General features: G+C 39.1%; 1 protein-coding gene across 1 annotated transcript; it reads right to left on the bottom strand.

The window, feature by feature from the left end:
* serinc1 (serine incorporator 1) lies at positions 1-6303 on the bottom strand. Its single transcript, XM_046836700.1, has 10 exons — positions 6171-6303; positions 3817-3978; positions 3540-3733; positions 3340-3419; positions 3102-3239; positions 2647-2816; positions 2071-2161; positions 1834-1975; positions 1507-1731; positions 1-987 (listed from the first exon to the last, which is right to left on the bottom strand). Exons 1-10 carry the CDS (start codon positions 6207-6209, stop codon positions 849-851), a joined length of 1380 nt encoding a protein of 459 aa, XP_046692656.1. The 5' UTR covers positions 6210-6303; the 3' UTR covers positions 1-848.
* Between the last annotated feature and the right edge of the window lie 4623 nt (positions 6304-10926).

Here is a 10926-nt window from a genome sequence, read left to right as displayed (position 1 = left end):
GGGGCTTTAAACCTTTAATAATTAAGACAAGATAGATTACAATGCATTTGTCAAAAGGACACAAAAAAACACCAAGGAATCAATGCCTATAATGTTACTTAACAGAGACTATGAGATCATGACCTCCAGCAGGCTGGTAAAACATTCACGTGGCATAGCAGTGAAGCACGTGACAAAATGTATCATCTTATCGTGAGTTTATAAAGCGATGAAACAGTGCAAAAAAATATTTCAAACACAATAAAACTGGACTACTCTGTGCAAGTTGCAAAAGGATGAGCACTGTGGCGTTATACAGTCCTAACTAAAAGCCTGGGAATTCATTACCATGCACGGAAACACGCAACACCGATGTTAATAAAACAGTATTTCACATGAGATCAGAATCCTCGACGTCGGGGTTCCGGTGCAGTTGATTAGGAATGAAAAACACAATCAAGAGGCTGAGCGTTGAGACTTGCTAAATGTGCAATACTGAATTCTTACGCGCGCTCTGCGGGAAATGTCCACAAAACGATGCGCGTGTGGTTCCTATAGCGTCAATGAATAAATTATGGCCAATGGTTCAACATGTACTGTCGAACCAGAGTTACTCGAATTTCGTTTCTGAGCGAAAACGTACACGTGGATTAGTCAGTACTCGTGTTTAATTTGTTCTGAGCGCTTACACTAAAATACAGCACAAATAAATACCACTACATTATACGTGCAAACAAAAACAGGTTAACCACACAGGAATGCACCGGCTTCAGCTATGTACAGTTACCAACCGACTCGACCTTCGCTTACAGGTGGATATTCACAATGATGAAGCGCAAGGTCTGCCTTTCTTTTTCTTTCTCAAGTCATCAGTCGAAGTCGCGGTTGGTAAGGACGAGCGGAGCCACCAGGGTCCACACGTATAGCGAGATACAGATCCAGCTGGACGAGATCTTCACCCACACCGACGGCCACTTGCTGGTCATCGCCTCGAGGTTGGAGTCGGGGCTGAAAAATAGTTACAGGATGCGAACAGGATTTAGTGGTGTTTCCGGTGGTAAATATACAAACGAAACAATTTCATATTATTTAAATCGTCAAACTTGGTTCTTCATGCAACGAATAAAAGACTTTCCCATTGTGCTAAGTTTATGGTGTCGTTGTTCCGAATTACTCCGAAAAAACATTACGCACTTTTACATCAATCGTTATGATATTATTACATTACGAGCGTAGGTTTGTTTTTCGGCATATTACCCACAAATGAACTGGCGCTACACTGAGCTGAATCCGTTAATGCGTCTATGTTTATGTGGCTGTTGCTTTACGAATCCCTGTTAATTCCCTGCCGTGATCGTCACCATTTTCCAAACGGAATTCCGAAACTCAAGGTGTATAGGCGTGTCCTACTCAAACTCAGGATATGCCATACGGGGTGTCGGGATAGAGAATCCAATAAACTTAAATGAAGCGCAATTCTTGACTGAAAGACTGAAATTTTGTTTATACTGTGTGTTCTCAGCTCACCTGTACCAGTTGGTCAAAGTCATCATGATGTACAGAGAGGCCAGAAAGAGCATGAAGTGGAAGAAGGAGTAGCTGTAAGTGACGCCGTCCTTCTCGTTGTCGACGGCCCGAGCCGAATTGTCTTCGCTGTCTAAATTCTCCGCTGCTGGACCGTCCTCGATCAGAGCAGACTCGTCGCTGGTAAGCGTCAGCTTGTTGACTTGAGCGTTGTTGGAATTGCGGATGCTGAAAAGTCATAAAAAATAAATTAAAAAAAAGTTGGCATGCGATGTGGCAAAAGAAAAAACGGCTTTTGTCTTCTGATGATGGACACAAACGGTGACTTACCTGGAATAGAAAACACACAACAGGAACAGGATCAAGCCCACGATGCCCTGGGCGTCCCACCACTGAACCACGGGGCCCTTGCCGGCTGGGGTGGTGCTGTTCAGGCCAATAATACCAAGAAGGCTCGGGTTGCATTTGCGGTCTAAAAAAAACAAAACAAGCGAGACATTTATTCAGCACAGTTGAGAAAAAAAAGTGGACCTTTTATTTTTTACTGAAATATCTCAGAAACATTACCAGGCTCATTAGTCATAGCAGACCAAGTCAGATACATAGTGTACAGCGTGACGACGGAGGACTGTAGGAGTCCAGACCTGGGCTGTGACTCCTAAAAACAACAAATATAAAAACAAATACATGAATATTTTTGAGTTCTTTGATAAATTTAAATGCAACAGAAAAATAATGCTTCCCCTTCCTTCCATCTGACCCTCACCCTAGATCAGAACTATAATTAATGTCAATCATGTGACCCAGAAATCAATAACAGGGTTTCTGCAGGTTTTTATGACTTTGTCAGGCTTTTAAGACCATCAAGAGTGAAATTTAAGATTTATATAACTTCATAAAAATGAAAAATCAAATACACTTTCCACATTTCTGTTTCATTTTACTGTTCTGAGAAGATGTTCCACTAGATTTTGGAGGGGACATGCAGGAGATTTGTGGAGATTCATTCGGCTACAAGGGCAAGTATGTGCCTCCAAGATTTGCAGTACAAGTCTGGTGTCCCAATACTTTTGTCCTTTTAAATGTGACTGTTTAATTGCATGCCATACGTGGGCAGCAATGTTGTGCTTAAACTGGAATTACCTGAATTTTGGGCAAGATGGACATGAAGGAGGCTCCCAGACATAGCAGCATGTTGACACTGATGAAGGCCTTGTTCTCGGTGCAGCCGTCAGTATGGGTGTAGTAGACGTAGAACATCACCACACACACCAAGGACAGAGCGTAGTTCAGGGTTGTGGCAGACAGAAGAGCTACAAAGAAAGAAGAGGGAAAGAAATGATGAGTAAAGCAAAGTATTTCATACATTCAATACTATGACCATACATCATTTATCCAATCCCAGGATGTTTGTTCTCATCAGTGTCCACTATCCCAGTCCCTGCTATTCAGAGGTTCAGTGATCAGAAGATCAAATAAGCACATTCTTCTCCAGAAAGTCGACTGAACCACGTCCAACTTAAAAAAAATGGTTGTACTTGTACTTGTCCTGGAGTCTAAAAAAACTTATCAATTTATTAAGAAAAGCCAAAACTTACCTGCATACCAGCAGCGAGAGTTTCCCTCCTCCATCTTCTCCACCCAGGACTCATTCCAGGAGTGAGCGAAGTCAATCAGAAGCACCAGCTGAATGAGAATGAAACAGAAAGCGCCAGCCATGCCGATGTAGAACCACACTGTGGGATGGGCACAAGAAACAGTGTTTAGTTTTCTGGTGCACTGTAAGGAAAACTAGTTTTGGGTTCTTCAACGACTAATCTGATGAATACTCCTTACCGGTTGTGAAAGGACCCTCAGGAATGAAGAAGGCTCCGACGGTAATCGCAGTGGCGGCAGCGAACTTGAAGAACCAAAACCTGTGCAGGAATCATCAAGTCCATAATAAATACTATTTTAACTATCTGCCACAGGAACACTTGGTTTTCAGTGTATTGATATAAAAAAAAAAAAGCTCATGAGCTCGGTAGGTCACATACCCGTTATGCACAGAAGCTCGTGGATCTTGACTGCTCCTAACCTTGATCATGATGAGAGAGAAGAGGAGGAAGAACATGGCCATGCCAAAGCACACGCGGTACACGGCCTTGTAGCCCACGAGCACGTCGCAGTTCACGTGGCCTTTCACGCCCGGGATCGAGGATCCCATTCCGCCTTCACAAAAGCCTGGAATCTGCAATCAAGTGCCACACCATGTTTATTCGTATCCTCAGTGGAAAAACAGCTGAATCTGATCTGAAGGATTAAGATGGCTACCTTCTTGAGTTGCACTTCCATGCCGGGCATGAGCATGATGCAGGCGATGACCACTCCCAGCAGCAGGAAGAAGGAGTAGATCAGCCGTGTGACAGTGGAGTTGTTTCCACTGGGGCAACATCTGCACAGAAGGCAAGGAGCACTGCCACAAAGGCAGGGGATCTAAAGAGAAACGGAGTGGATTTCAGACAGGTGATACAATGAGATAATATCAGAACTTGGCTGTGTCTAACTCGAAAAGACGGCCTCCATCACCAGATTGACAGTAGACATGATGAAAATGTTATAGAGAAAAGGATTGTAGCACAACTGCAGATCATCCATAATGAACAGTTCTGCTCATTCTTTCCATGTGGACTATTCAACCACAATTTTCTAGAAAGTGACATCGGGGTCATTTTTAAAAGCTGGATCCACATCATCTCCTTCCACCAGGACAAAAACCCAGGTTCTCAAAATAAGTGACAGTAACGAGACGAATGAGACAGTAACGAGACGAATGAGACAGTAATGAGACGAATGAGACAGTAACGAGACGAATGAGTGTATTGAGACAATAACGAGACGAATGAGACAGTATTGAGACAAATGAGACAGTAGTGAGACAAATAAGACAGTAATAGAATGAATGAGACAGTATTAAGAAAAATGAGACAGTATTGAGACGAATGAGACAGTATTGAGACAAATGAGACAGTATTGAGACAAATGAGACAGTATTGAGACAAATGAGACAGTAATAAGATGAATGAGACTGTATTGAAAAAAATGAGACAGTAACGAGACAAATAAGACAGTAACGAGATAAAAAAAAGACAGTAACGAGAAGAATGAGTGTTGAGACGAATGCGAATGCGAGTCATGCTTTTGAGTTTGTGCAGTTTGCAAGCCCTGACTAGTGTGCACTCTGACATCCAAACAAAGGTCGTGAAAATCCAGATGTTTCTGTACGTCTACTAGATGGCCCCAGTGTCACAAACTCAAAATGTGATTGGTTAAAGCAGTTTCGTTCTCAGATTTTCGAAGCTTCAGGCGACTGCACTGTTGATTCCGAAGGCCTCGAGGCAGATTTCTTTGACCCCCGGCAACAAACTATGGCTGAAATCTGATTGGATAGAAACTCTAACATACACATACACTACAGGAAGCAGTGCAACCATAAGAAACTGAGACGACAATTAGGAATAATTTAATACATATACATGGACAAAAATATCTCAAATTGTAAGTGAGTGATTTTATATGTATTTTGTGGATAGAAGTCTTTCGATTGGATGTTCAGACGACACGCTAGTCAAAGTTTGCAAACCACATCTGTAGCAAAACTGCACAATGTCAAAATATATTCACGTGGATTTAATAGCTACTTTTTTCATTCCACGGTGGCTGACAAGGACATTTACGAGATGGACTTTTCCAGAAAAGCTGGACATTGTGAGGAAACTTTTTTTTGCATCTTCTATACTTTAGAATTTGCACAAAAACACAATTTTCCCTACATTTCTAACCCCAGGCAAATAATAATGCATGATAATAAGAGGTGGATTGTTTTCGGAAAACACAAAAAACACACCTGTATATTAAATCAGAATATACACGATACACAATGACGTCACAGCCCAAATACCGGAAATGCCGCATTCGAAACTGAATATAAATCGCCATAAACGTTTGATAAAAGTGAAACAAACAAAAAAATATATTATAATAAATCAAATATTCGTGTCTTCATTTCTAAACGAAATGTCTGTGGCTATTTTTTGTCTTTCCTGACCTCACATTTCACTGACTGATGTCGCAAGACTTGGGAAGAAAAACAAACCCGAAGCTAGCAAAACAAGCTAGGCTAATCGTGGCGTAATGACAAAAAAATATACAAAAGACAAAACACACACCACCACAGATTAGGATAAATAAAAATACATTAATGTAATTATTTCATTAACCACAACTATATATTTAAAGCGTATTTGTCATCTTGGCATTGTGATGATTATAAAAAGGTTATTAGCATTTGCTAAGCTAACATCCAGTCTCCAGGCCAAAGGAACCACCCAGTAAACACGCAGTATATCCCGGACACAAAAACAGAGATTAACAGGCGTTTATATGTTAAAAAAATATACAAATATAAACATTATAGTTTTCAAAGGTGTTTAAATAAATCGCCAATTCGACGTGAAAAGGTGTAGAAAGGTTTTGCAAGTCATGATGAACAATGCTGCCGCAGTTTCCTTCATATTGTAGATACTATTATGTTTAACGGTATTTAAAAGATAATTTTATATCATTTTTAGAAGCCATTAACCCTCAATTATAGGTAATAATGCAAATAATAAGATTTAAAAACATACCCAACTCGCCATAGAACAAAGCCCAAGAACACCTCCCATGTTTTCACTGTGGCGTCTGAAGGCAAAATACTGAACATGGCTGCGGTGTTGGGTTTTTACACACACACACACACACACTAATGTGGATATTTCACTGTAAAAGTCAAAAACGTTTACATATGTTCTGTGTATTTTAATAAAGTACCAAATAAAGCACATTTAAATATCACACTTTGTGTGGCCGAGCCAAATATATGAATCAATAAACCCAAATATATGGATTTCACAGGGGATGTTTGAAGTCTTCATTCCTCAGTCTTTCACAGAAAATAATAAATATTAATATCATTCTTTTGGCATTCACGCCGGGTTACTTGCGGTCAATAAACATCATGACGTGGATTGTTTTGGATTTTTCTGAATCCATGAACCAGTGCCGTGAGGCCAAAATGGTGTCAAGAAACCGCAAAGCCTAGAAGTCCCTCAGTGCTTCAAAGGGAAAATGGTCTTGAAAAGGTCTTAAAGTGGAATATTTTGCATTTTTCCAACATGTAGAACCAAAAATCTTTATTAAGTCTAATTCATTGGCATCCAATTATTTATCCAAACCACATTATTCGCTGTTAAAGAAAGGTCTTGAAGTGGATTTTTTCCAAAACTGAGTTAAACAGCATCAATTCTTCTTCTTCTTCTCTAGGCTTCTCCCATTAGTGGTGGCCACAGTGGATCATCCGTCTCCACACCCCCCTGTCCTCTACATCTGCCTCTTTCAAACCAACTACCTGCATGTCTTCCTTCACCACATCCATGAACCTCCTCCTTGGCCTTCCTCTTTTCCTCCTTCCTGGTGGCTCCATGCTCAGCATTCTCCTACTGATATACCCCATGTCCCTCCTCTGCACATGTCCAAACCATCTCAATCTCCCTCACCTTGTCTCCAAAACGTCCTACATGCACTGTCCCTCTAATAAACCTATTTCTAAACCGGTCCATCTTCGTCACTCCAAACGAAAACCTCAACATCTTCAGCTCTGCTACCTCCATCTCCATCTTTTATCTATCCAGAACAAAATAATGTAGCTTTTGTATTATGTTGTGTATCCTTTTTACACATACAAAGATGTTTCATTTAAAATAATTTTTTCAAGCAGATGCAGAAATAATAAGCTCTAATGGGTCCATCTTGAAGAAGACCATCCCAAAGAACAGGATTCCTATACAAGCCAGTTATAATCATCTATTTCTAGTAATATAAAAATGTCACTTTGAACATTAAGGTTAAAATATAGGATTGTCTCTGGAATAAGACCCTGTTCTGCTTTAGATTGACAAGCTATGAAACAGGGAAAATGTCTCTGCACTGTTCTTGTGCTGAGTATGTGACAATTAAGGCTTCATTCTCATCACTGTAAAAGTAAAGGATGGAAAAGGCACTTAAGGAAAACAAAGAGTCTTAATGAGGACTGATTACAGGACTCCTCACAGATATACAGATATTTCAAGGACATAAGAGGACATATTTGTTTGAAAGGATTTTGATTCAACCATCACAAAAGAAATCTGAAGCCTTTCCCAGAACGATGATTTGATTATATGGCTACAGCTTTAACTACATCACTTTTTAATTTCCTTCACAATGTTTTTGCTCTATTGAATTTCACTTTAACTCTGGACTGGCACAGCACAGTACACCTATCTATCTATCTTTCTATCTATCTATCTATCTATCTATCTATCTAGCTATCTAGCTATCTATCTATCTATCTATCTATCTATCTATCTATCTATCTATCTATCTATCTATCGATCTATCTATCTATCGATCTATCTATCTATCGCTCTTTCTTATTTTTATATTCTATTTTTATATGCTTATGAGAAACAACCTATTTTTAATCTGATCTCATTCGTTGTCGAACAATTCCATGTGCATATTTATATGTAATGTATAAATATCTTAGGAAAGTCATGTCTGAAACACCAGACGTGATTTTGACCATTTATTGTTTATAAAATCATAATTTGGTAATAAGAGTAATAGTGTTAGAATGCGGTTCACTGTGGCCTGAAATGTGTGATTGTTCTGTATTTCCATGATTATTAGTATTAGACAAGAAATGTAATATTCATGTTGTTCCTCAGAAGATCAAATGATTACATGTAACTTTATATATATACTGTAATGACACTCAGTAATGTAAACGTCAATGGATTGATCAGTTTTATACCATATCATTTAAAACCACATTCAGAATATGAGGTGATATGTTTCCATGTTTGATGTAAATAATAAAATGGTTAACTGCACATGTTTCAGGTGTGTTTTGTATAAAGTTGTAGCACACTCTGTGGATCTCTGGAACATGCTTCATCCATTACAATGGGGGAAAACTAGCAATGGGTCTCATTCTTACATATTAATTATGCTATTTATTTTACATACATGATTTTTTTTCTAGACACGTCATGTTATATAAATTAACAATAAAATAATTAAATGGTTCGGTAAATATAAATACTGAGTCTCAACAGAAATCTTTTTTAATAGCTTGTAACTAACTAATCAGTTAAAAGCAGTTGTTCATATACGCACAGTGTGTATTTTTCTTTCTCGTATAAGAGTAAAGGAGGTGGATACAAGTGCAAATCGTTTATTTGCAAATTTCGAAAGGAAGTCTGCTCAAATCTATAAACAAAATGACATGAATTTGTAATATGTAATTTTTTCACGAAGTAAGATATTCCATATATATATAAGTGCATTAATCCATAAAAATACTAGGATGTGAAATTGATAAAGTCATGATTTACAATACTCTTCTTCACACAGATGATTTACAGATATCCACCTACTTGAGTAATTCCATTGTAAATAGATTGTACGAATGTAGTTGCTTATTCCATCGACAGAGGGAGACAGAGAGCAACCAGAAACTTCACCAGAGCGTCTCCTGTTACCATTGGGAACCAGAGGACACAGCCTTAATTATAATCAGGAAATCAGCTCTGCTTGTGCCTAGTTTTGGGACTTGGGAGTACTTCAACGTGCATCCTACCTTCATCAGTGAAATTTTAGATAACGTTATTGCCAAAGAAGTGGTGCTTGATGCTGGGATTTGAACTTCCAATTATAAGTCCCTCCATTGAGCTACCAATACCACGTTTTGCTCTTTCTCTTTTGCTCTTGTCTTTTAATGCTTGTAAATTCAAGAAAAATATGATGTGCACAAAAAGTAAGTACTTTCTGGGACCATAATGATGCCTGAAGTTTGAAGCAAATGATTAAAAAACTCCATCTGAGGACTTGCGAACATCTGAATACCTTTGGGATACTAATTTCAGCATAGTCTAATTTGGGGTGAACTAAGTCTAATCTCGTATACTATTTAGGTCAGATGAAGTGGGATGCAGCAACTGAGAATTAAACAGGAGGACAGACCAACAAATAAACCAGAACACACACCAAAATATGCACACATTAGCTTTGATACTCAAACCTGCATATACCTTGTAGACCTTCCTTGAACCATGAATATAGCACAGCAGGTATGGACGTTTGCAGCAGATCAGACTTGTTTGTCCAGCATGTTTCACAGAGCTGGAGAATTTGGTTGCCAAGTCAACATCTTGTACTCCTTGTTATTTTCTTGAATCCTGAACAATTTTTGCATCGTAGATGTTCAGAAGGCATTCTTAAAAACAACTGAATGAGGGATTAGAGAATACTGCGGTCAAGAAGGGATGAAACTTGCATCAATGTTTAGGTAGGTGAGCATCTATGAGACAAGTCCACAGCACATTTACAATACAACAGCACATTTTCAGAGGTCTTGAGGAGTCCATGTCGGCTGTGTTGTCTTGGTGGTACAAGAAAGATCTACACAATATAAGAGAGGTGATTTGAATATCATGGTCGATCTGTGTGTGTTCACGAGTCAAAATCTCATCCACGTGAATGCCAGAACCAATGGATTTCCAGCAGAACATTGGCCAGACTATCACAATGCTTCTATGGCTGATCTTCTTCCCATATTGCATCCTTTGTGCCTTTTCTTCACCATGTAAATGATGCACCTGACCATCCACAAGATGTAAAAGAAAACACGCTTTGTTTTGAACTTCATTTGATTGGCGCTTGGTGCATCTACTTAGCACCAACATACAGTTCAGCATCAGTTCAACAGCAGAACATTTTCAGAGGAATACATTCTCTTGACTCAAACTTGGCACAACACCTTTGGCCTTAATTGCTGATTTTGATCATTTGAATAGAAACCAATCTAAAGGTCCTTGGTGGTCTAGTGGTTAGGATGCGGCGCTCTCATCGCTGCGGCCCGGGTTCGAGCTCGATCAGGGAACCAAACCCAGCCACTCTTAGCCTAAGTCTGGATAAATGCGGAGGGTTGCGTTAGGATGGGCATCCAGCGTAAAAACGTGTACCAAATCAAACATGCGGGTGGCGACCCCTGATGGGAGAAGCTGAAAGAACTTGGAATAAAAACTAATCTAATAAATATCATTCTATTAATAGATCGGTGTGTTGAGAGTCTCTTCACATAAACTGAGTTGATTAAGCAAAAAGTCTTGAGATAAAAGTTATAATAGGAAAATTATCGCTGTAATAAATCATAGTATTTAAGATACTTAAGTACATTTAAAGGCAAAGACTTTTGTACTTTTACTGGAGTAAGATTGAAGTAAAGATGAAGTAGACTAGGCTCTGTGCAAACTGTGTAAAATGGTCCTGATGGTGGCTGTACAAGAAATAGGAAGCAGG

Source organism: Silurus meridionalis, chromosome 23 (genome assembly GCF_014805685.1).
Source record: "Silurus meridionalis isolate SWU-2019-XX chromosome 23, ASM1480568v1, whole genome shotgun sequence".
NCBI lineage: Eukaryota > Metazoa > Chordata > Actinopteri > Siluriformes > Siluridae > Silurus > Silurus meridionalis.
This window is presented reverse-complemented; position numbering and strand designations above follow the sequence as displayed.

Bases quoted from the DNA above. Each gene is read 5' to 3' on its own strand.
- serinc1 (XM_046836700.1), bottom strand. From the start codon at position 6,209: ATGGGAGGTGTTCTTGGGCTTTGTTCTATGGCGAGTTGG. The intron at 3,734-3,816 runs GTAGCCATCTTA...ACTTGATTGCAG, and splicing joins TGGAAGTGCAACTCAAGAAG to ATTCCAGGCTTTTGTGAAGG. The intron at 1,732-1,833 runs GTAAGTCACCGT...ATGACTTTTCAG, and splicing joins TTGTGTGTTTTCTATTCCAG to CATCCGCAATTCCAACAACG.